General features: G+C 30.6%; 1 protein-coding gene and 1 long non-coding RNA gene across 3 annotated transcripts in view; one reads left to right on the top strand and one right to left on the bottom strand.

The window, feature by feature from the left end:
• The window catches only part of LOC130895670 (scavenger receptor class B member 1-like), a 46,520-nt gene that overhangs the window by 6,313 nt on the left and 12,568 nt on the right, over window positions 1-27,639 (bottom strand). Inside the window, exons 1-5 of one of the 2 annotated variants that reach the window (XM_057803123.1) lie at window positions 21,868-22,235; window positions 16,145-16,359; window positions 2,790-2,881; window positions 2,043-2,206; window positions 1,626-1,770 (exon numbers count right to left, since the gene is read on the bottom strand). In XM_057803123.1, coding sequence (XP_057659106.1) covers window positions 1,626-1,770; window positions 2,043-2,206; window positions 2,790-2,881; window positions 16,145-16,274 — 531 coding nt within the window. In that variant the 5' untranslated portion in view covers window positions 16,275-16,359; window positions 21,868-22,235. Of the gene's footprint in view, window positions 1-1,625; window positions 1,771-2,042; window positions 2,207-2,789; window positions 2,882-16,144; window positions 16,360-21,867; window positions 22,236-27,639 lie in introns of those variants that run through there. The other variant, XM_057803124.1, reaches the window with a different exon arrangement.
• Window positions 18,979-22,438, top strand: LOC130895671 (uncharacterized). The gene is made up of 2 exons (XR_009059486.1): window positions 18,979-19,202; window positions 20,263-22,438. It is a non-coding gene; the product is annotated as an uncharacterized LOC130895671 (long non-coding RNA).

Consider the following 27,639-nt stretch of genomic DNA (forward strand, 5'->3'; position numbering starts at 1 on the left):
ATATTTTGTTAGAAGTTATAATTAAATCGAGGTGGTTTATTTCATTTATGATTAGGTACGAATGTTGTACAAATACTTGCTCAATAAAATTAGCAAATCGAGTGAAATCAGTGAATAACCAGGCAAGTAAAAGTCGTTTATAAACGAAAATGCAAAAAATTCAGTAGCAATGCAAGTGGAAAGGTATTTGATTTATAATAAATATTGCAACACTGTTTTAATAACGGCTAAATATGAAAAACTACAATGCTTTACACAAAATGGCGAAATAGTGTATGGTAATAAATATATTTTTATTTATTGATAAAACTTTCAAAAATTTCTTAAGCAACAATTTTTTTTTATAATTTCCAATAGCATGAAAATTTTAATACAAGAAATTCATTATTCAAATTTCATTTACACGTTTTTTCACGTGATCAGAAACAGACGGTGCACCAATCAGCTGCGCGTGACGTCACTAAATAGTAAACGGACGATTAACACCGTTTTAGCTATCGCTGAACTAGAATTTACGTTTTTATACCTGAATTAGGATTTTTTTTGTTTATATTGATTTACAAAAAAATTATAATGGAAAGCGAGTGCTATAAAGCAAATAATTCCAACTTGTCAACGTTAAATATGGCGGAGAATCAGTTACAGATGCAATTATTGATTCTTGTTTTTTAAAAAGCCTCACATTTTGTCTTTTTTCAACTAAAGGTCTAATTTTTGTATTGGTGACTTTGTACTTCCGCCTAGTTGACATTCATATTTTGTGGGCTAAACTCCATCACTAGCGCTACAGCTTGGGGGCCTCAAATTTTCTCTAGCCACCAACGCCATCAAAATGGAGGTTCCAAATGTATAAAGTCCTTGGAGGCGCGTGTATAAATAGTTTTTCAGGTGTTTTCAAGGAAGTATTAGTGCACTTTAAACCACTTAAGAGTTTTAAAAGACTTTTCATGACACAATAACAAACAACAACACTGAAGAATTCCGTGTTTACAAGCATACTATGTACTGACGTCACTACATCGCCATATTGGTAACGAACTTTGTAGCGTGAATTTTCATCGGAAAATTTCCAAATTTCATAATTTTTCAAATACCTTATTTCAGTTTTTTGTTAAGAATGACATTTTGATGAATTTTCCCAGTTTAATATATTAAAATATCAGTTATATATTTGTATTTGTTTTTATTACCCTTTTAAAATAAATAGATTCGGCAACACTGCTAATTTCTCCTAAAACCATATTACTGAGATCTACATTTTTATCACGCAATTAAAGAAACCATAAACAGACGATTTTTAGCATTTATTGCTTTATGTAGGTGGTAGCATTGACTTTGCAACTGAAATGAAGGTCACTGCCAACGGAATGATTATATTTATTTTAATATCGCTACTTAGAATGTTTATAATATTCAATTATTATAAAAGGGTGTTTAATAAACACAAAAAAACATTTAATTGCGTTAAGCGCATAAAAACTTTACGGCAAATTTCACAGCAATATTGCCAGAAGTATTTTGAAACGTGTGTCACTACTACACGTGTTAATAATTAAAAGATTAAATATAAAATTGTACGTGTATTTTAAATTTTAGAAAATTATTGATATAATGTATTTACTTACCAATAAGGCAATGTTGGGCAATACCAACAAATCTTCCTCTAAATTTCCCTGTGAATATTCAGGTACCCATACCAAAGGATGTTTTGGAACTGCTGTTAACGTGCCGTTATCGTTGAAAGTAACGTTTTCGTGTTTCATTAGTTCCCTATAACAAAAAAGCAAACTATAAATGGCGTCTAAGTGATAATTATTAATAGTAATATGATCTATAATCTTTTTTACTCTTCAAATTGTCAATTACATGTTTTCCTGTTATTTTAAGAACGTGGCAACATTGCTCAAATACACCGACTAGTTTTTATTATGAAGGAGCCACATTATAGATGAGTAATTTCATCAAATAGTGTTTGTTAAAGTTTTGACGATATTTGAGATGAAATAAAAAAGGAAAAACATTAATTAAATATAATAAATTACCTATAGACATACGGACCAACTTCTTCCATGCGCAGTTGATTTTCTAAGCCACTCATATATTCCTCTTTATTTGTTATATTCCACAGATAAACTTTGAGATATAGTTCTACTGGTGGCGCCCTCCAGAGCTCGTAAATCTCTCCGCCCTTTTCAAAGATTAATTTCTATAACAGAAAAATATTAATTTATATGATTGTGAAAGAGGAGGCATATTATGTGGAAAAATTGTTTTTATGGAAAATATGGGACGAATTTTATAGTAAATTTAATATATCACCCTTAAAAAAGAGTGCCCAATTTCTTGAAAAAAATTATGAACTATGGTGTTTATTTTTTTTGTGCAGCTATTTGGAATTTTGTTATAGACCAATCTCAATTTGGAAACACCCTGTATATTATTGTATTTTAAATTTAATTTCTCTAAATATATATTTCACAATCACAATCTCATCAATTATCAGATAAACTTTACCGTTCAACGTCTTTTGTTTATAATTAATATAATACCAAATAAATAAATAAAATACAACACCCGCTTTATTTATATTTTTTAATTTTAATACACTCTAGTATTTCTTATAAGAGGCACGAAATAAGCGTAAACAAGAATCCATGTTGTCTTCTTCTTTTTTATGCCTCGTCTGTCAAGTTAATGCGGGAAATGTAGTATACTGTTGCCGGTTGCCGGCTTGTTAGAAAAGTTTATTGTTTACATGCTTACGTCTGTCAATACAAAATAAAACTTACCCATTTGAATATTAGATCGTATGGATTAACCACATGAATGAATGTTCCTGACAACACAGCTATTAACCCAACAACAGCTATTATAATGGCGGCTAAAACAAAAAAAAATTATTGAGAATCGATTGAGAAATTATATTGTTTTATAGAATATCTCATTATAAGAGTTAGTGTCATTGTTAGAGGTAGTAAACTGTAACAGTTATTTCGAATGATTTTATTCCTTTCAATAATAGTTAAAAACTTATGTGGAAAATAAATTAAGTATCAAATATTGATTTGCTTTTTCGATAGTTAAATAATTGAATCTAATTAATAAAATTGTTTCGAATCTTGTAACCTAATCATTCTCATAAATTATTGTTTATTGATTCAAAACCGATTTTGATATGTACCCATTAATAAATATAACGAGTATTAACTACCTACAGAAATACGGTCATTAAATTTTGAATGCGGAAGGAATGCAGAATTTTTAAAATAACAAAAACACTAGCAGAGAATTTTTTATCGCACGACCTTGCCGTGTTGTCTGATCTTTGGAATAGTCGACAAATGTAGGAAGTTTTAGAATTATGTATAAGGTTAAGGTATTTTCTAGTTTTATTTATGTTACTAGGCATAATTAATTTTAAATTTATACCAATGTTGGTGTTATATGTTGTTATTATTTTTGTTATAAATGAAGAAGTGTTTGCTTGCAGGAAAAGAAAATATGTTTTCGTTGACTTAAGAAACCCGATTCGCACCATTAGAAATTATTAGATTGTAAAAAAGTTCGAGTGCTTTATTTATTTTTATACTTTAAACATTATTAACAAATCACGAACGCAAAAAGAAACAAAATGGATGACACTGTATGTTTACAATTTGTAAAATTGTAGGATTCGATTCGAAGTCTTAACAATGTATCTTTTTAGACACGTGACTGATACGTCATCAACCATTTGTATCCGAATTAAATTGAACAGATGGTAGAAATAGACGTTATGACTAATATTCCTAAGTTCGGCATTTTTGTCAAATTATAATTTTGTTAAGTATTTCCCGGAACAGATTAAAATCTTTAAAAAATGTTGATTATTCTTTATTTTCGATTAACCTTTACATATATAAGTGATATTCAAATTTCATGAATCATTTTTGTCCAGGCATTGAATTATTTCGTCACCAATTTATTTCACTTATTACTAAAAATTATGAAACTATTCATGTCTTTTATTCTCGTACTATAACATTTGAAATCGAAAAAAAAACAATGTATTTAGCTTCTAATAATGACTTTCAATGAAGTTTTTCTGTTTTATTTATATCCTAAAAGTTTAGATTTACTTAATACAAATTCATTTTCTATTTAAACAATTTCTTTATTTCCCGATTCATAATCATAAATCATTTTGACTATAACATGTTTTTCTATAAAAATATATCAAGAAAAATAGTTGATTGGGATCATAAAGAACTCCTATAATTAAAAAAAATTTAAAATGTTTGATTTTTAAATATAAACACCTTATATTATATTGAACAATATACAGTTTTTTATAGTTAATTAAATTGCTAAACTCTTGTTTCATTTGTATTGCCATACTTCAATTGTTTACTCAAGAATTTTGTTTATTTATTATGAACCATATTGAGTGTTTAATTGAAAAGTTTCGAAAAATATATATAACAATACTTAAAATATATTTTCTAATGTTTCCGACTCACTACAGTTTAGTCATAATTTATAGGTTATATGGTTCATATTATAAATCTCTATTTACTAATATAAAATATAATAAAAAAGTTAATACGGCTCTTAGATAACTGATTTTAACAATAATAAAGTAATAATGAAATAAACTTAGTCCGATCATCAAATTAAAAGTGTATCTGTCTATTATAATGTTTTATCTTTAAGATATTTACGTTAAACGTAAAGAAATTGTTACGTATGTCTGTGATTGTTCTGGTGCGAATAAGAAATGGTTAAAATGAGTTCCGTTTTTTTCCGTTAGTAGAAGAAGATGGATGTATGTCCTGTGATTGCTTTAGTGAGCGAGACGGTTATGTCGAGATGCGTTCTTTATCTATTATTAGAAGAAGAAACCACCAATACAGTATGTGATGGATAATATCGTTAACTTAGTCACGTGTCTTTGGACTATACCTACTTACTCTTAGATGAGATATTTTCAACTTTTTTACTAATTTTTTATACGAGGTGCGACTAGATTTTAATTGTTTTTAGTTTCTATATTGATTTATTAAATTTTAACCAACGTTTGATTTTCAAATACGTTTGTTAGGATTGTAGAAAGCTTGTGCCTGATAGTTTTTGTTCGATCGTTTCCACGGGTTTCGAATGGAAATAAATTTATAATAAAGTTTTTTAATTATTGTTAATGGAATATAAATAAAGGTGATTATAATGTATGCCGAAACATATAAGGTTGTTTAGCTGTAACTTGTTCAAAGTTTTTAAAATAATTTGAATTTTAAACTGCGAACTAATTAAAATATTAAATACTATAAGTACAAAAAACAAGTTTCTAATAAACAGAATTTTGATAAAAACAATTTTAACAAAATCACGTCTGAAGGTGAAACGAGAAACTAGTGGTGATAAAAAAGTAATTTATCAATGGTTCGATTTCGAATACGCTTTAGAAGCCGTTGGAAACAAATTAATTAATAGCACATATAGTGAATTAGAACTAACCCAATTACAACAATGAATATTGGAATAATTCGTATTTATAGGTTATGTGACACGTCACTGAGCTTCCTTTCTTAACATTTTGTATAAAAATAGTTCACCATAGAAAAATGTAATGAAGGATTTTTTATTGTTAATATTCATTATTTAGTATAAATTTACATGGTAAAATATGAGAATAATAAGATTTAATTGATTTTAACTATCATAAATGATTTCGTTTTTCGTATTTACATGTATTATAATATAGAAGTTTGTATTTTATTTAAATGAATTTACTGTTGGGTGGTGGCTGGTGACCTGGTAAAAATTGGAATTTTGGAGAAAGAATATTATAAAAGAAGATTAAAGAATTGGATTATCTAACTAAAACATGGAAAACAAATACCTATTTTTGCAACTAATTAACGGTTAACTAATCGAATATATTCATGCTTATGCCCTAAACCGACATAACCTTACTTTTTCTTCATATTTACAATGTGAAACGATTTCATTCTTATTTAAAATGATATATCCATCTCAGATATATTACAATATCTTTATTTAGATATATTTTTATCGGTACTTTTGGAGTTAGACTTTTTATTTATTGGAGCAAGGTAAGAAATCATTGACCCACATTGTACGATACTGTGAACGGGAAATGAATCCCGGATATCCGCATTTATTCTAGATTGAATAAAGGACCATATGTAGTGTATAAAAGTCCAATGTATGAATTGTTTCGGTTGATGTACATATTTAAAAAATCACCCAAGCTGTGATATTTGGAATATTGAGCTCAAATTTGAAAAGAGTGTTCCCAAAGGGCATTTGTATAATGAAAAAAATCAAGACGTAGCTTGTAGTCATGCTTCTGGAAATACGAAGCTTCAAATTCATTCAAATACAAGTTTAAAACATATGCACGTTAAAAAAATCATTCCAGCTCGAAAAATGAAGATATTGAACTCAAATTTGGAAAGAGTATTTCCAAAGGGCTTTAGTATAAGGGAAAAAAACAAGATTTTGTTTAGAGGTATGGTTCCGGAAATACGAGGCTATAAAGTTGTTCAAATATGAGATAAAAACATATGCACGTTTATAAAATCATTCCAGCTCAAAAAATAAAGACATTGAGCTCAAATATTGAAGGAATGTTGCCAAAGGGCTTTAGTATAAGGAAAAAAAAACAAGACTTTGTTTAGAGTTATGATTCTGGAAATACAAGCCTATAAAGTTGTTCAAATATGAGATAATAACATAGGCACGTTAAAAAAATCATTCCAGCTCGAAAAATGAAGATATTGAACTCAAATTTGGAAAGAGTATTTCCAAAGGGCTTTAGTATAAGGGAAAAAAACAAGATTTTGTTTAGAGGTATGGTTCCGGAAATACGAGGCTATAAAGTTGTTCAAATATGAGATAAAAACATATGCACGTTTATAAAATCATTCCAGCTCAAAAAATAAAGACATTGAGCTCAAATATTGAAGGAATGTTGCCAAAGGGCTTTAGTATAAGGAAAAAAAAACAAGACTTTGTTTAGAGTTATGATTCTGGAAATACAAGGCTATAAAGTTGTTCAAATATGAGATAATAACATAGGCACGTTAAAAAAATCATTCCAGCTCGAAAAATAAAAGCATTGAGCTCAAATACTGAAGGAATGTTGCCAAAAGGCTTTAGTATAAGGAAAAAAAAACAAGACTTTGTTTAGAGTTATGATTCTGGAAATACAAGCCTATAAAGTTGTTCAAATATGAGATAATAACATAGGCACGTTAAAAAAATCATTCCAGCTCGAAAAATAAAAGCATTGAGCTCAAATACTGAAGGAATGTTGCCAAAAGGCTTTAGTATAAGGAAAAAAAAACAAGACTTTGTTTAGAGTTATGATTCTGGAAATACAAGGCTATAAATTTGTTCAAATATGAGATAATAACATAGGCACGTTAAAAAAATCATTCCAGCTCGAAAAATAAAAGCATTGAGCTCAAATACTGAAGGAATGTTGCCAAAAGGCTTTAGTATAAGGAAAAAAAAACAAGACTTTGTTTAGAGTTATGATTCTGGAAATACAAGCCTATAAAGTTGTTCAAATATGAGATAATAACATAGGCACGTTAAAAAAATCATTCCAGCTCGAAAAATAAAAGCATTGAGCTCAAATACTGAAGGAATGTTGCCAAAAGGCTTTAGTATAAGGAAAAAAAAACAAGACTTTGTTTAGAGTTATGATTCTGGAAATACAAGGCTATAAATTTGTTCAAATATGAGATAATAACATAGGCACGTTAAAAAAATCATTCCAGCTCGAAAAATAAAAGCATTGAGCTCAAATACTGAAGGAATGTTGCCAAAAGGCTTTAGTATAAGGAAAAAAAAACAAGACTTTGTTTAGAGTTATGATTCTGGAAATACAAGCCTATAAAGTTGTTCAAATATGAGATAATAACATAGGCACGTTAAAAAAATCATTCCAGCTCGAAAAATAAAAGCATTGAGCTCAAATACTGAAGGAATGTTGCCAAAAGGCTTTAGTATAAGGAAAAAAAAAACAAGACTTTGTTTAGAGTTATGATTCTGGAAATACAAGGCTATAAATTTGTTCAAATATGAGATAATAACATAGGCACGTTAAAAAAATCATTCCAGCTCGAAAAATAAAAGCATTGAGCTCAAATACTGAAGGAATGTTGCCAAAAGGCTTTAGTATAAGGAAAAAAAAACAAGACTTTGTTTAGAGTTATGATTCTGGAAATACAAGCCTATAAAGTTGTTCAAATATGAGATAATAACATAGGCACGTTAAAAAAATCATTCCAGCTCGAAAAATAAAAGCATTGAGCTCAAATACTGAAGGAATGTTGCCAAAAGGCTTTAGTATAAGGAAAAAAAAACAAGACTTTGTTTAGAGTTATGATTCTGGAAATACAAGGCTATAAATTTGTTCAAATATGAGATAATAACATAGGCACGTTAAAAAAATCATTCCAGCTCGAAAAATAAAAGCATTGAGCTCAAATACTGAAGGAATGTTGCCAAAAGGCTTTAGTATAAGGAAAAAAAAACAAGACTTTGTTTAGAGTTATGATTCTGGAAATACAAGCCTATAAAGTTGTTCAAATATGAGATAATAACATAGGCACGTTAAAAAAATCATTCCAGCTCGAAAAATAAAAGCATTGAGCTCAAATACTGAAGGAATGTTGCCAAAAGGCTTTAGTATAAGGAAAAAAAAAACAAGACTTTGTTTAGAGTTATGATTCTGGAAATACAAGGCTATAAATTTGTTCAAATATGAGATAATAACATAGGCACGTTAAAAAAATCATTCCAGCTCGAAAAATAAAAGCATTGAGCTCAAATACTGAAGGAATGTTGCCAAAAGGCTTTAGTATAAGGAAAAAAAAACAAGACTTTGTTTAGAGTTATGATTCTGGAAATACAAGCCTATAAAGTTGTTCAAATATGAGATAATAACATAGGCACGTTAAAAAAATCATTCCAGCTCGAAAAATAAAAGCATTGAGCTCAAATACTGAAGGAATGTTGCCAAAAGGCTTTAGTATAAGGAAAAAAAAACAAGACTTTGTTTAGAGTTATGATTCTGGAAATACAAGGCTATAAATTTGTTCAAATATGAGATAATAACATAGGCACGTTAAAAAAATCATTCCAGCTCGAAAAATAAAAGCATTGAGCTCAAATACTGAAGGAATGTTGCCAAAAGGCTTTAGTATAAGGAAAAAAAAACAAGACTTTGTTTAGAGTTATGATTCTGGAAATACAAGCCTATAAAGTTGTTCAAATATGAGATAATAACATAGGCACGTTAAAAAAATCATTCCAGCTCGAAAAATAAAAGCATTGAGCTCAAATACTGAAGGAATGTTGCCAAAAGGCTTTAGTATAAGGAAAAAAAAACAAGACTTTGTTTAGAGTTGTTTCTGGAAATACGAGGCTTCAAAGTTATTCAAATATTTCTCTCTCATTCTGTCTTGTTATTATTGTCGATGTACACAATTTGATGTGACATGAGGTTGTTGCAGCATATTTCCCACAAATTTTGGACAAAGATTCGTGCAGTTTTGCATAAAAAACGCTGCTTTTGGAGGAGGTTCCTCGATGGGTAAAGTCAGCTAAAACTTCTTCCTAATGCAGGAAAATGCCCGTCCACAAACTTCGGTAGTTCCAGATTGCCAAAACTGCCACTATGGATTGGCCAGCTCGTAACCTGGACTTGAATCCTATCGACCATTTATGGGATGAACTGGAGGGAAAAGTTATGGCTAGAAATCCTGCATAAGCCATTTATAAGTTAAATACTGACAATTCCTTGATTTCTATAAAATTTTTAAATCTGACAACGCTGCTCAAATTTGATTTAACTCGGAAAATATAGTAAATAATTTCAGTTTTAACGAGGAATATCTGCGTGCAAGAATTTTTCTTCTGGAAAACTCAAAAAAAAAAAAAATAAATGTGTTAGTTACAGTTTGGTATAAAACGTAAGTTATCTAAATGAGTTATAAATTTAAGATAAATTAGTCGTAATTATAATTTAATAGGTGTATAATTATTTTCAAATTAGATTTGATGATTAAAAAAAAATTGGAAAATTATATAGACGTACTTTGTACTGAACGATAAAAAAAAATTCCGATTGTTTATTGGGGAAATTTTTGGGAAGGTTACACCAATCACCGAAATTTTTTGTAATTCCACAAAAATAACCTCGTTAAACAGGATGTAAATTTTTTATAATCATGATCATTCTGACGTTTTTTTCTTAAGAAATATTCCAAAAACAATAGGAACTGTAATTTTTAATCACACATTTATGACTGTGTCTGTTCAAGGAAATAATATTCAATATCATAAATATCCGTATTAATCATTCAAAATCCGCCATTTACAAATACGTACAAACTTTAGGTTCGTTCTTGGTAGCTGTACTGGCAGAACTGTTCGGAAAGTGTACACTAAAGCGTTCTAGTAGAACCACACAGTTTAGAGTCAGTTCAGTGCAGTTGCCGAAAACAAACCTTCAAACTTTTTGATATAACCTAAAAACAAATGTTTATAAACGTCTCCATCTTTCTTTATTAAACATAAATATTACGAGGGCTGCTACTTAAGTTTTGAGATAGACAAAAACCAAAAAATATTCTCCGATAAGATTGGATGCGTTTTAACCAATTATCGAAGCATGTTTCAAAAACGCGTTGTCGTGGTGAAGGATGACTTTTCTCGAACATTTCACCCGAACAAACGCTGGGGTAACAATCAGACCAGGTACTTCCGGAACGATCCCCGTAATCAATATTTGGTATGAAAATAACCAACAATAAAGTAAGATAAGTATTTTATACGCCTATTTGATAAAGAGTATGAAAAACATAATTGAAAATTGTCTAGAAAACTAAAAACTTTGATTCCATGTCCTGGATGAAGAAACTGGTTGAGTCCAAGTTAGATAACAACCAGAAAGCTGGGGAATTATCACGAAAATGGTGAAGATGATTGACGGGAAGTTTATATACAGAGTTTGAGGTCATCGGTTTGTTATTAGATCCACAAGTTGGATCCGTTCCGCGTGAGTTTTAATCCTAATCAGCTTTTGATAAGTTTGCAAAGGATACAAAAAGATATTTACGGATCCTGGCGAATTACCGCATTGACAACTGTACGAAATTTAATTTTAATCCGATCGCTAAAACTAAGTCAAAATCGAGTCCAAAAATTCAAATACAAACTTACGAACGTGTAAAAAAAAATAATTAACATAATATTCACGCTATTTAATTCGCAAAATATTTAATGTTACCTTTTGGAAACGTAATAGATGTTTGGGATTAGAAATAATTTATTACCGGTTAGAAAAAACTATTTAATTACTAGAATGGGCCTGCGGAATATTTTCGTGCGAAAAAATTATGCATAATCCAACAGACCATATAAATTCCAATAAATAATTTTTGACGTACTTAATATCGAATCCGATTAATATATATTCAAAATCGGCAAGTTTATTACCATAATAGAGGGACGTATATAAGCTGAAAAAGAAGAGCCGGATATAACGGCGCATTTTCGAACATCCTGTTCGCAGTCCCGATCTAACACCGAGTTATTTTCATCGTTTCCTTGAAATAAAGAAGTAACGCTTCCAAATTGACATAGAACTCGACTAAACCCGCACACAACCCACCAATAATTGACGGTTACAAGGTAAGGGTGTTAAGCTGTATTCTACGAGGGTTGCTACTTAAGTTTTGAAGCACGATCTCGAGCAAAAGGACTCACACGTCAGACTGGGAACGGCGAACCCACCGAAGGGCCCAGAAACATCGTTGGTGTGGCCAAAAGCGCTCTCGACGCTCTAGTCTACTCTAGTGATGTATGGACTCCGAAACAAGTGCGAAATCGGACTTCTAACCGGATACCGTCATATAAGATGACATCTCCATCTCGTGGACATAACGGAGTCGCCATGTTTGGCTGGTTTTCCGAATTTAATCGTTACAGGATTAAATTGTGATTGAGGTTTATTTGGGCGTTAGTACCACTCGCATACATCCAATATTCCATGAACGTTTCGCTGTCAAAAAAAAATTTGTTCGCTTCAATGCTCGGCCTCGGTAATAATGACGAAAATCAATTTTCGTCCCTTGTAGTATTTCTTCGCCGCCCCTCGTAGTATTAAAAGCTACTGATTGGCCCGTTGTGGGCCTTCTTGGCACCGTATGAAAATGTATAAACAAAAACGATCATTATAACTTGAAAAAATTATTAAAGAATTATTAGTAGGATACCTTGAAATTTAAGAAAAAAAACATTCTAGTTATAGACTTAATTATTGTTCTCCATAACGAACACGTCCAGACAAAGAACTGGTTCTGAGATCTTGTTCTATAATTTGTAACGTCTCGGGACTTTCCATCGGTAACCAATATAGGCGTACATTTTCGCATAATTAGTCATTTATTTTCTAATATTCTAATATTTCTTTTTAATTTGGTCCACAAATAATAAATACGTCGTCAATTTGATTTAGTTAAATAAAAATTCCATTAGATACCTGTTAATAATTAAAATTCAACGACAAAAAATTAAGACGTAAGATTTAGGATACGGTAACAACAAATTTTCCATTCTATGATCTCATTTAAAAGTTTTAGTAATAATAATATTTTAATTTTCATAAAAAAAAACCATAAATAATATTTATTCGAATATGGAAATTGCTTCTATAGTATATTAACTCTGATATAATATCTAAAACCATCACGGAATCTTAGAATTATAATGACAGTCTTGTCAATTGTCAATAGGAACCTAACGAATCAAACTCAACCGATAACCATTTAAAATGACCGCCGTGGGGTAAGCAAATACTTATGCGGATTTATTAATTTCGTGAAGTTATTTGCGATTTATTGAAACTCTCTTCTTTGGACAAGTGCAAGTCACGTGTTTTCCCAACACTACAACCTACAGAAATTCAATATTAATATCCACAGGCATCTCCAGGCAGCAGACACTATTCGAATTACACTCTTGTGTTTAAATATATAATCATTGAGTACCAAATCGGGGATTTATGGTAGCTTCTATTGAATAACCTCATCGATATTTTTAAATATAAACACGTTGATTTTGTCCTGGACGGTTCTACATTTGAATTTATAATACATAGTACTAAAGCGGAAAAATATTATTGTTAAGGTTATGTTTAACGATGACAGTTGGGAATAGTCAGTGTTGCCACAACCAAACCATATATATAGTAATACTTCAGTACGAATTCGATGAATTTCGTGTTCCAATATTAGAACGAGATGCAAATATATGGTTATTTCTATATTTCCGTATCTCGTTTAACTAATTACCATACAGTTGAACAAAGTTAGTTCGAACAGAGGTTGTTTCTTTCTAAAGTTGGCACAACATTTCAATAGCACGGTCTATTATTATTGTGTCTATGATTTTTTGTACTAGGATTCTTAAAGTTGGACATGTTCTACGTTTATATGTTGATTCGGCGCAACCTTTCAATAAGATTATACCTTGAGAAGAAAAAATTCCTTATTTAACGTTTCAAGACTATGTTCACCTTGCAATTCACATGAAATGAAAACAAATATGTCTTTCATAAACAGTTCAATTCCAAAGATGGATTCAATCCAAATAAGTAACGAACAACAATTATTTTAAATAGATACGAGGCGTGCAATGTTTTTAAAAAATCGTCAATTTTTTTCCACGTGGCAAAGTGTCTAATCTTAAAGTGTCTAGACGTTGATGAAGGCTAGATTGTATACATACGTCTAAGCCGACGATTTCTTTATCGTTTTTCTGAGAAAGGACGCTGCTGACCTGTGGGGCGAGTGGGAAACTTGTAATGAAAAAGTAAGTCCGGTTCTGCTTAGCAGATTATTCGAGAAAGAACTTTTTTGTTTTTAAAGAATTCAAAAAAAGTCCTTCTGAGTACAAGTAGACGTTTAATTATTTTTAATTCTTACGTGAAACAAAAGGTACAAATTTATTTTTATTCAAATAGGAATCGCCAAGTTCTAAAAACCTTGCAAAGTTTTTTTTTAATTCCTCAAATTTATTTACGATAAATTTTTAGGCTTTTTTAATTTTTTTACGTAAGTTATTATTAAATTTAAAATTTGTTACATGATTCATTTGTTAGTAATATTAGTTTTACATTTAAATAACGTCATCTAGCGGTCAAAATAAGAATATTATAACAGTTTGAATACTGCAGGTATGTAATGGCCGACGACCTGTGCTAGTCTATACTAGTTGCGTCCGTTTTGACCATTTTCTTATCTACATCCTACGGTTATGTTAGGTTAGGTTAGGTCATCAAATTTCAATACATGTATTTGACTTAAACTCCAGGTAAAAAATGGTTAACCATAAATCAATATTTCGATATCGTTAACCCTGGGAGGTATAATCATTTTACAGAAGAATTTAGTCAAATTTTTAGGTTATTTTTTTTTTACTTTGGCTAGTCAAACAGTTTAAATATCTTTATTATTTATAATTATTGATTCACTCTTTGAATAAAACTCAATAAAAAATATATATTCCATCAGAAAAGTCAAAATAAATGTGGTTGGCTGGTAATGACAGTTACTTTATAGGTTATAACATCGATCAAAGTCATGGAAAAAGAAGAAAAATCGTTATATACATATCGTAGATATGGGAAACAAGGATAAAATGTTTGTATTGTTGCAAATATAATTTTAATGCTTTTACTACTTTGACCTCAACCTACGTGAATCTTAATTAGATGCAAAATATGCAATTATCATGAATGCAGAATGTCAAAAGATTGATCATAATCTAAGAACGCCTTAACAACACAAAAATAAACAGAATTTTTGTTCCAAACGCCCAATTTGGACCTCAATAAATCCAGGGCGTGTCGTTTGACGTCACGACCAATGAAGATGCGTTTATTAAATTCTCTCTCTCTCTCTCTCATACACACACCCAATTAAGAATAAATGAAATGGGAGAAATAATTATTTCTCGTTATTAGTAATATTTAGCTCAACATTTAGATAATGCCATCTAGCGTCAATAATAAGATTATTATTCGAAAAGTTTAAATGATTGAAGATAATGGCCGACGAATAAAAAACCATCGATCTAAATATCTCATTGAAATGTGTTTTATGAAAATATTTTTATTTGGAAAGTATTAGCGTTGCAATAATTGGGTTACAAAGTGTTGTTGATTACAACTAAAATTAAAATTCTCGATATAAATAAATAGTTTCGTAAAAAACAATCAAAATCAAATAGAGATTATTTCACTGATATGATGACAGAAATAAATAGTATCAAGATTAATTTCGAAATGAAAATTCAAACATCGTCACGCAGCCCCATCGTCGGAATAATAATTAATTGAATAAATAGCGAAGATCTTGTGTAATTTCTTTGGAATGTTGATTGTTGCAGTTGCAACCATTTGATAAATAGCATTTGATTTTCCGTTACTATTCAAATTTTCTTTCTGCAATGTGATTCAAGACGATGCAATGAGTTTTGTCAATAGAATTTACAAATTATGACGAAATGCATTAAAACTGATCGAAAATTTCATAGCTTTAGAATTGATTGATTCATAAGTATATTCCCGCCGAATTTTATGTTTATGTTAGGTTAGGTTTGCATCCAATCGCGATTGTTCGTTCATTGATTTCATTGACAAGTGACAATGAAAGATGATGTTTATTAGAGCTACTACAAATGACAGATTATGTGGTGATTTAACTTTAGAGTGATTTTAGAAAGAATTCACGAAAAATCTCCGTGTTGGAAATTAAGTACTTCGATAACCTTACCAACTACACCGTTATGGCTCGATACAAGTTTCGACGAGATGTAATTAATAAAGAAACAAGCTGGGAATTCTCTTATTAACGTCGATATACAATGTGGATAAACCTGTAAAGTAATTTCATATATTTTGTCCACCAGTATAATTGTTTCGATTTATATATGTCTGAGGCGAAGTAATTGTGATTTTTTTCAAACAGATTTTGTCCAAATCATACAAAATACAATATTTTCCCTCGCCAATCCTGTAAATCAACCATAACCGCCACCATAAAAACATCAAAATTAAACTTACATTTGTACCCGGGAGGTTTATGTATTTTTTGTGTCTCCCCGTATATTTCTGCTTTTTTAGTTTGGTTAGTGCTAACTGCATCGTACGTAGTTCCTAGTATACTATTCCAAATTGTAAAAAAGTCCTTCATTGTAATTGCTATAAATATTTTCAAGTTCAATGGTCAAGTTCGTTTTTTTTTTTTCGTTTTTAAGAAAGTTGCACTGGACTTGAACCTGCAGATATAAATTTTGCAATTAGGAGTTAGATAATGATACCAATTTATCACTGGTAACGTTACTTTTTAAAGAGGTAGTTAATTATAAAATTTATCTCTATCCGAATTTATTAAAATCGACGCAAACACAATATTGTTAATAAAAAAATATATTAATCGAGTATTCTTGTATATTAGCTTCATAAATATTATATATTCTTTTGTTGTTTAACTGTTTTTCAAAAACAACAATCAAAATAATTATTTTAAAAGCAGAACGTCATCCAGAACAAATTATTTTCAAGATCAACTGATAAAGTCTAACGAAAGATTGTTTTTTTTTTTTAATTCTCCAATCTACTTAACGAGAATCAAATTTAATTGACGTAATAAAAGTATAAAGACTATAAAGGATGTCCATTAATTTAGTTAAACATTTTTTCCCAAGTTTTTCATACTACAAGTCAAAATAACGCAATTTCGTTAATAGACAGACATTTTCTTGTTAACAACTTAAATATTTTTGAGCCTCCCCGATATTATACAGCAGATTTGCTTCAGAACGCTTCGTGCGCAAATAACTTGCGCAAATGTTCATTCGAAGCAAGTTTATCAAATTGAATGTTTTAAGTATCTGTAAACAATTCAAATAGCAACCATTGAAAATGTCAAACTTCATGATGTCAATGTCAGATTTGACATATTCACATCAGTGCTGCCATACCTCAACACTTGAATACATCTTGGTATCTTGTATATCCACCAAAATATTACAATTGACGTTTAAAAGCTGGGAAATCATTTCCTCGAAGAATTAGTCAAAACGAAAAGTAAAAAATTTTAATCTAGGTTGGAAATTGAGATGCGGAAAGAAATATACGGGTGATTAGGAAACTAAGTTTACAAATTATGAAAAGTTTCGTACCACAACGAATTTACGTCGATAATGACTGTACTAACCTAACCTATATAAGGCACTAGCTTCACCATGGAAACGTCATTTCAATTCTACTACTTTAATATATTCTTAGGTTAAGGAATGATGTCCGTGAAACGATTTATGTATATTCTTAACAAAATTTATTGTATTTATAAATAAAGAATTTAGTTACGAAGGTGTTTGTTGATACGGTTGTTGTTTAGAGACACAGTAATATTTTGACCTCGCGCCGACAAGCAAAACGAATAAATATTATAGTATTATCAAAATACTTTTTTTTAATTGGGACATCTCACAAAACACGATATAATTATAAATAATTATAATTATAAATCAGTTGTCTTGTATGCGCCATTAAGTTACAATTCTGAGATTTGTTCTACAAAACCAAATGTCGATTTATAATTCCCCGATATGACAACTGAAATACTACAACAAAGTAGTACACAACATTTTTTGGACGACGCGTAAGATCCGAAACTTTTTGAATTACACCGAGGAAAGAAAATAAATAATAGAAAATTATGAACATTTTATTTATCGAACAATATAATTTATCAATTATTTTTCGTCTACATTCATTGTTACTCATTAATTTAGCCAAAACTTCGGATAAAATGAATAATTTCAGAAAATTAAAAATTTAAGGTTATGCAAAATCATCGAATTTCAATTTCATCAACTGTCAACATTGAAGTGGCTAAAGTCACATTTAAGGAAGTTAAAGTTGTTTACTCCAGAGCGCACCGAAAGTGTTTTGCAGTACGGAACTGTCATTTTCACTACATGGAACATTCAAAACGCATCTTTCGGTATGTAAATGAATACAGAACGAACGTCTAAAACGAACATTAGATCGATTGGATATTGACTGATTTAGACATGTTTGTATAGACACTAAACATACTCAATGATCGGGATGTAAAAAAAAACATAACTACACTAGAAAACATGAAAGAATTCTAAAAATAATGTTGAAAAACGGCAAGTAGATGTCGATATTTGTTTCTTTGTTTACTAAACTAATAGTATTGGTTAAATTGTTTAAACTGTGTCAGATAGTCCATAGAACAATAATTTGAGGATTCGCATCTGAATCTATTGTTTTGTGAAATATATTTCGTTTTGTACTTTTGACAAGTTTCTTCTTCTTTCGGTGCCCTTTTCTTAAGAAGGTTGGGAATAACCCCAGCAATGTCATTTCTGTCTCTGGCCCTTCTTATCAGCGTCCACTCGCGAATATTCTTCAGTCAAGAAGCTTGTTGTTTGCCGGGACCACGTTTTTCCTCGATTTTCCCTTCGATCAGAAGCTGCTTGACCATACCGTGTTGAAGGTATTCCACAAGATCAATATCTTCATCACTATCCAATAAGTAATCAACAAAGTCCATCATATCAAAATAAAAATTGAATTATTATTGAAACAGAGTTTGAATAAAATGTCGGAAAGCCAAATATTGGTGGAGAGCTCGGGTTTTACCATTACAAATAAAGTTTTACAAATCTCCGTCGATCCTATGTGTGCTACTAAAGTTATTGGAGTCGAGGGTCAAAATTTGAGGTTTTTTGGATTTTTCTCCAAAACTGTGAGTTTTATCAAAAATAACCTCAAACTAAAGTTGTAGATTTTAAAATTCTCTACAAAAATGATATCTATGATTTTTTTTCTAAGAGTTACCATTTCTGAGATAACGCGATTCTCAGTTTTGCTCAAATGTCCAGTTGAGTACAAAATGATTCCTGTGATTTCAAGGAAGAGACCAATAACACAGCCACATTTGAACAATTTATGAACATCCAGCAAAAAGAAGAAGAAGTAATAGAAGAAGTCATGAATGTTGAAGTAGACTTTCAAGTGTATGAATCTGATTAAAATATATAAATAAATCAAAACAATAGTTAACCCAATAATCAATAATAAGGTAATATCTAGATATTGACTTGTATTGTTCCTTTGAATTATCCTAAAATTGTCATGAAACTTAGAAAAAAAATATCATACAGACCATTTTTGTAGAGAATTTTAAGATCTACAACTTTGATTTGAGATTAATTTTGATTAAACTTACCATTTTCGAGAAAAAGCCTGTAATGGTAAACCCAACTCTCCATCAATATTTGGTTTTCTGGGCATTTTTGTTATTTTAACTGTCTATATTGACCGGAATAGTAACTGAACGTTTTCTAAGCTATTTTCACTGTGAATAGTTAAGAAAATGTTATAAGAATGTCAGTTATCTTTTTCTCGTGGAGCTATTTGTGTCCAATCAATCGTTTAATTAGCTAATTCGTTATTATTAGTTATTTTTTTCTTCTATTTTCTCATCAAATGCAGTACCTTTTCATATATAAACAGTCTATTAGTTAAAATTTACTTATAAATCCATACATAGTTGTAGTATTAATGAAATTCCTATGTACTTTAACTTGTAGTTAATGTAATTGTTTTTTATTGCTTCTTATCACTAAAAATTCAATTTTTTTAAGGTTTGTAGTTGTACATATTTCGTTAATAATAGACTGAATTGTATTTCTCTTCTGGTGGACCTCTTCGCTTTGTTTTATCCAATTTTCTCATCTTACTACTTCATTCATACCATCAACGTCTGAACCAACTCATCACCTACTTAGACTTCTATAGATAAATGGATGTGGTCAACGTTTGGTGGGTTACCACCCGAGGAAATTTGGGAATCTTAGAGAGATTGTGCATCCAATATTTTTCCTCTCAGATCTTCTAGATACACGTTTTTTATATATATGAAAAGTTTTTTTTGGCAGAGCTGTTGATTGAATATTCATCGTAATGTAGTTAGTAACGAAGTACTTAAGATAAGTAGAGGATTTTTCTGAGAACGATGAATAATTGATTGTGGAATGACAATTTTTTGTATAAGCACCGTCCAGAAGTTTGCCTGCTATTGAATGATTAAAATTCTTTTTGCAAATTTTTAATTAATCAACTATGAATATGATTTGCAGTCGAGATTCGGTTAGAATTGAAGATTTTCCTCATAACAAACTTGAAACAAGTCTAGATTACCCGAACATATCGAGGCTATGAATATAAAGAAGAATTTGAGGAGGTGAGCTTGGACGTGAACTAAAAAAAATGTTACAAACTATTGAATCTAAGCAAACTAAGGTTGAAAGTTATATGAATTTGCTGAGCTTACACCGCTTCAACTATGTATTAGAAAAATTTTTGAAACGACGATTTTTCGCTATGAAAAAAGGGTGAAAAACGAGGAGAAAGTATCAATCCATCACTTCCAAGGTACTGACGACTTTCTAGGAAGTTTGAAACTACTAGAGGCCGAAAATAAGAACTGTTACTTTGACTTGTAGTTTTCGAACGTCACTGTGAGGCTTGCTAAGAGTTTGAATTGAGCACTTTGAGGGATCTGTTGATTTTAATCTGACGAGTTGAGTTAGTTTCGACCTTGCAGCTTTTACTCACCGACTCTTTTTCTTTTTTTTACAGCAATTATGCTTATTTGGTAGCTCTACTGTTTGAGCAGATTGATATTACCGTGTGTCCATTGAGTCAATTGAGTAACAAACGCCAATATTCAATTACAGCTGCTTGGAATTTTTATGTATTAGATATACAGGGTGTTTCTATATTCGACCCACAACGCTCTACCACTCAGAGATCTCAATAAATGATTAATTTGCCATAAATCAAGAACGTCTTTAAATTTTTCTTTTTCGAATTGAATTCTAGCTGTTAGACTTTGTTTAGATTCTATTATTGTTTCGTATACTAAGAACTTCATATAGTCCCATATAAAAAAATCGATAGGATTTAAGTCAGGTGATCTTGGAGGCCAATAATCGATCAATACATTTTTCTCTAAAACGTCTGTTTTAAGTAATTTCTTCAGGCTGTTGCAGAATGAACTGATGCCGTTGTCGGTTGAATATAGAAACACTGACAACTGATATACCCCAAAATAGGGTTTATTAAAAATTATTTGACTTGATTTGTACTTGATTTTAGATCTGTTTTCTTTGGAAATCGGTTTAAAATGATAGATAAAAATTTGACGTTTAGATCTACTTCGTTTTTTATCAAAATGTATAAATTTTTCTAACCATATTTTCAAAAAAATAAAAAGAAATTATATCTTTACACGTATTATGTTTTGTTTTCTTTTCAAAGATTATTTTTTTCTATTTATATGTTTATGTGGTTTATATTTTATTTCAGTTATAATTATTTTATGTCTAATGCCACAGTGATACATTTTGGAAAATATTTGAAAAATTTGATTTGTTTTCATTATTTCTTGTCAGTATTTCTGTACAATAAATTATTTATTCTAAATTTGTATAAATGTTTTTGAAAAATAATTGCGGCGAATTAATATGGTTTAAAATAATTCTTTTTAATAAAATTAAATTTAAAATAATTTTTTCTTCGATTTCACAATATAATATAATTTAATTTATAAATGAATGGAAATTTATATCGTTATTATTTTCTACAAGTTTATAATCCTTTTTTTTAATTTTAATTATTAAAAATGTAAATGAATTAAGTACCTCTTTAAAAATCGCATAAATCTTTTTTAAAAAACTCACTTGAACCAAATATACACTAAGAACAACACAAAAATCATTCACTAAAATACGCGATGGGACTAGAAAACGCGCTACGCCCAATTTTCATAAAATCGTCAACACATTCATGTAAATCTAATAAAATTTTCAGTAAAATATTGTTTAATATATATTTCTTGTACTTTCACTGACCAATAGCGGAGCATACGATATCCCCACCGTTACCTGAATCAAACGTGGATTTTGTTGACAATCTAGCCGGTAAGTTTCAGGTACTGGAAATGTGTAGGTACTGTTCAAAATTGAACCAATTGATTACATGATGTATATTTATAAATAAAAACGTTTTATTATATCTAATAGGTACAAAATGTTTGTAGATGTGAAATTTTTTCGTAAATATACGGGGCTATGACGAATTCAATAACCTGTTCATTTGATACGAATATGACAGCTACAACATGGCGTTTTGCTAGCTGTGACGTCACGCTTCTCTGATTGGCGTTTACTGCCACGTGATTGAACATACTTTTATGGTGATTATGTTTTATTAAATTTTATATTTCAAATTAATATAAAATTTTACAACAAATTCTGCGTTTTTTCATTCCACATGCTTTAGTCAAATAAGATTTGGGGGAGAGTGGGAAACTAATAATAATATATTATCTATATCGGAAAGGAAATTACTTTTCGTGAAATATCCTATAAACTAATTCTGATTAATTAAAAAACCATTCTAAATTCAAATTTTCCATAATATTTTTCCTACACGAAGCATTATTAAATAACAAATTGCTTATTCATTTAAAAAATTGCCTATTAACATTTATTATATTAATAATAATAATTTCAAGTCAATTATGAGGCTAAAATCTGCATTTTTCGAAAGTTTTAAAGTTGATTTTAAAATACTGCGATTAGATCCACCGATTTCAAATTCGATTTTGTATTTTTTGTTTAGAGTTAGTACACTGTAGTACGTTAGTACTTCGTTTCGATATATTATTTAGTATGATTTTAACAATGTTTTGAGACAGAAATGCTAGACAATAACCATCCAATCTCTCGTGGGTTAATCCCACTTTTTTATAGCCTTGGCGGTTCGTATAATTTTCCACATTCCAATTATCTTGAGATCCCTACAAAAGGGATTCCCGTTCAGCTTTTTTTGCAATAATTGACTCTAGGTCGTCGTACCACATCTCAACATATAATAATATAGCGGCAATGCCTTACAAAGTGGTCAAGAAAAAATTACAGTTCGAAATTCGTGATTATATAAGGTTGAATTAAGTTTTTATATAAAAATAACTCATAAAAACACTATTTGAATGTGTATTTATTTATTTAACGTAAAAAAAACTAATAAAAAATCTTATAATAGGTGATTTATTACGTTTTAAAATGAATGTAGAATCACCCGGTAAAGGGTAAGTTACTTTTTTATAATAGGCTATTTGTAAATTAGTTTAAAACTATTGTTTAGCATCTATTTCACCCCAAAAATATATTATTTTAAGAAATATGAGACTTTTACATTAGAATTTTGAGTTTTTAGGAATAAACTTGACAAACGTCAAGACTGTCATGGCGTCTTGAATGACATCACACCTTCCGAAACAGCCATGTTTGTTTATGACAGTAATTTATGTTTTTTTATTAAATAATGAATTCCTTGTATTATAAAAAATGTATATTGAACGGCAAAGATACAAGATATCAACTGATTCCACAATTTATTTCTGTATAAACTGTATTAATTTAACAGTTATTGGCGAAAACTAGAAATAACGAATATGACAGCTACAACATGGCCTTTCGCTAGCTGTGACGTCACGCTTCTCTTATTGGCGTTTACTGCCACGTGATTGAACATACTTTCGTGGTGATTATGTTTTATTAAATTTTATATTTCAAATTAATATACAATGCGGTCCATATATATATATGAAATAAAATCAATTGTAACCTTATTATGTACTATGTGGAAAAAAAACTTGATTTTTATTCTTAAATTGACAATTTACAATATGAAAACGTTATCACCCTCCAGCGCCCCCTTTGAATTATAACCACCATCGTGCGGCACCTTATTGGAAAGGGATTTTAGTTACTAAAAGACGTCTAATGACTAGACTCAAAGAATTAGTCATTTTAATCATGATTGGTTGTGGTAATACAACGAAACTTGTGGAATTTTTAATATTAAATTCCCCGGTCAACACGTTTCGCAGTCTACAGTTGGTAAAATTGAAAAAAAGCTTCGTGAAACTGGACGTGTAAAAAATATTGAAAAACCCGGTAGAAATGTTCAGTTGGTTCAGGAGTTTGATGAAGACGATCCTGATAGAAAACAAGAACTCGAAAGTATATTTTAACAGACTGTCAATAATTTACAATTTACACAAATGGTATTTCGTATTTGGTCTGTTATTTATTTATAACGAATGTTATTTGTTTATGTATTAGATAATTTTTCGAATTGTCAATCGCAAGGTTACGATAAATGATATTGAGAATATAATAAAAATCTGGAGGTACTTTGTAAAAATACGAAATTTGGTATAGAAATTTTGTTAGTTATTGAAGTCACGATCGAAAATTACGTAATACAATTTAATATTCTATTTTAACTATTCAGGATATCGTTTTTTTTTTAAATTATTCACAGAATATTTATAAAACGAAAATAAATGTTGTGGAAAAAAATGTAGAATGTGTTACTAGTTTCATATGTCCTTATTAATTAAACTTTTAGTTGTGCGAATATGATTTTTTTTTATATTGAAATTTATTCACTTTCTACATATAAACGGCGGTCAAATAACAAATTTTGTCCATTGTTATTAGCTTTTAAACATAAGAAATAATGTTTTGTTAGTCCTACTTCCAAGTTTTGTGCTAAAAAATAACGAAATTTGCTCTAAATAAGTCCTGTGTTGTTTTTTTAGTTCATTTTGAGTGCTCAAAATATTTCCAACGGTAACAGAGGCTAGAATTTGACTGAACTTCACCTAGAGGATGTCCGTTAATCACTTAGAACCCTCGTAGAAACCAAAACTCGTGATAATAAGACAGTTTCTCAATGTTGTAACGATTTTTAGTTCATTTTGAGTGCTCAAAATATTTCCAACGGTAACAGAGGCTAGAATTTGACTGAACTTCACCTAGAGGATGTCCGTTAATCACTTAGAACCCTCGTAGAAACCAAAACTCGTGATAATAAGACAGTTTCTCAATGTTGTAACGATTTTTAGTTCATTTTGAGTGCTCAAAATATTTCCAACGGTAACAGAGGCTAGAATTTGACTGAACTTCACCCAGAGGATCTCCGTTCATCACTTAGAACCCTCGTAGAAACCAAAACTCGTGATAATAAGACAGTTTCTCAATGTTGTAACGATTTTTAGTTCATTTTGAGTGCTCTAAATATTTCCAACGGTAACAGAGGCTAGAATTTGACTGAACTTCACCCAGAGGATCTCCGTTCATCACTTAGAACCCTCGTAGAAACCAAAACTCGTCATAATAAGACAGTTTCTCAATGTTGTAACGATTTTTAGTTCATTTTGAGTGCTCTAAATATTTCCAACGGTAACAGAGGCTAGAATTTGACTGAACTTTACTCAGAGGATCTCCGTTCATCGCTTAGAACCCTCGTAGAAACCAAAACTCGTGATAATAAGACAGTTTCTCAATGTTGTAACGATTTTTAGTTCATTTTGAGCGCTCTAAATATTTCCAACGGTAACAGAGGCTAGAATTTGACTGAACTTCACCTAGAGGATGTCCGTTAATCACTTAGAACCCTCGTAGAAACCAAAACTCGTGATAATAAGACAGTTTCTCAATGTTGTAACGATTTTTAGTTCATTTTGAGTGCTCTAAATATTTCCAACGGTAACAGAGGCTAGAATTTGACTGAACTTCACCTAGAGGATGTCCGTTAATCACTTAGAACCCTCGTAGAAACCAAAACTCGTGATAATATGACAGTTTCTCAATGTTGTAACGATTTTTAGTTCATTTTGAGTGCTCTAAATATTTCCAACGGCAATAGAGGCTAGAATTTGACTGAACTTCACCCAGAGGATCTCCGTTCATCACTTAGAACCCTCGTAGAAACCAAAACTCGTGATAATATGACAGTTTCTCAATGTTGTAACGATTTTTAGTTCATTTTGAGTGCTCAAAATATTTCCAACGGTAACAGAGGCTAGAATTTGACTGAACTTCACCCAGAGGATCTCCGTTCATCGCTTAGAACCCTCGTAGAAACCAAAACTCGTGATAATAAGACAGTTTCTCAATGTTGTAACGATTTTTAGTTCATTTTGAGTGCTCTAAATATTTCCAACGGTAACAGAGGCTAGAATTTGACTGAACTTCACCTAGAGGATGTCCGTTAATCACTTAGAACCCTCGTAGAAACCAAAACTCGTGATAATAAGACAGTTTCTCAATGTTGTAACGATTTTTAGTTCATTTTGAGTGCTCTAAATATTTCCAACGGCAATAGAGGCTAGAATTTGACTGAACTTCACCCAGAGGATCTCCGTTCATCACTTAGAACCCTCGTAGAAACCAAAACTCGTGATAATAAGACAGTTTCTCAATGTTGTAACGATTTTTAGTTCATTTTGAGTGCTCAAAATATTTCCAACGGCAATAGAGGCTAGAATTTGACTGAACTTTACTCAGAGGATCTCCGTTCATCACTTAGAACCCTCGTAGAAACCAAAACTCGTGATAATAAGACAGTTTCTCAATGTTGTAACGATTTTTAGTTCATTTTGAGTGCTCTAAATATTTCCAACGGCAATAGAGGCTAGAATTTGACTGAACTTTACTCAGAGGATCTCCGTTCATCGCTTAGAACCCTCGTAGAAACCAAAACTCGTGATAATAAGACAGTTTCTCAATGTTGTAACGATTTTTAGTTCATTTTGAGTGCTCAAAATATTTCCAACGGTAACAGAGGCTAGAATTTGACTGAACTTCACCCAGAGGATCTCCGTTCATCACTTAGAACCCTCATAGAAACCAAAACTCGTGATAATAAGACAGTTTCTCAATGTTGTAACGATTTTTAGTTCATTTTGAGTGCTCAAAATATTTCCAACGGTAACAGAGGCTAGAATTTGACTGAACTTCACCCAGAGGATCTCCGTTCATCGCTTAGAACCCTCGTAGAAACCAAAACTCGTGATAATAAGACAGTTTCTCAATGTTGTAACGATTTTTAGTTCATTTTGAGTGCTCAAAATATTTCCAACGGTAACAGAGGCTAGAATTTGACTGAACTTCACCCAGAGGATCTCCGTTCATCACTTAGAACCCTCGTAGAAACCAAAACTCGTGATAATAAGACAGTTTCTCAATGTTGTAACGATTTTTAGTTCATTTTGAGTGCTCAAAATATTTCCAACGGCAATAGAGGCTAGAATTTGACTGAACTTTACTCAGAGGATCTCCGTTCATCACTTAGAACCCTCGTAGAAACCAAAACTCGTGATAATAAGACAGTTTCTCAATGTTGTAACGATTTTTAGTTCATTTTGAGTGCTCTAAATATTTCCAACGGCAATAGAGGCTAGAATTTGACTGAACTTTACTCAGAGGATCTCCGTTCATCGCTTAGAACCCTCGTAGAAACCAAAACTCGTGATAATAAGACAGTTTCTCAATGTTGTAACGATTTTTAGTTCATTTTGAGTGCTCAAAATATTTCCAAAGGCAATAGAGGCTAGAATTTGACTGAACTTCACCCAGAGGATCTCCGTTCATCAC

The sequence above is a fragment of the Diorhabda carinulata genome, chromosome 6 (genome assembly GCF_026250575.1).
Source record: "Diorhabda carinulata isolate Delta chromosome 6, icDioCari1.1, whole genome shotgun sequence".
Taxonomy (NCBI): Eukaryota; Metazoa; Arthropoda; class Insecta; order Coleoptera; family Chrysomelidae; genus Diorhabda; species Diorhabda carinulata.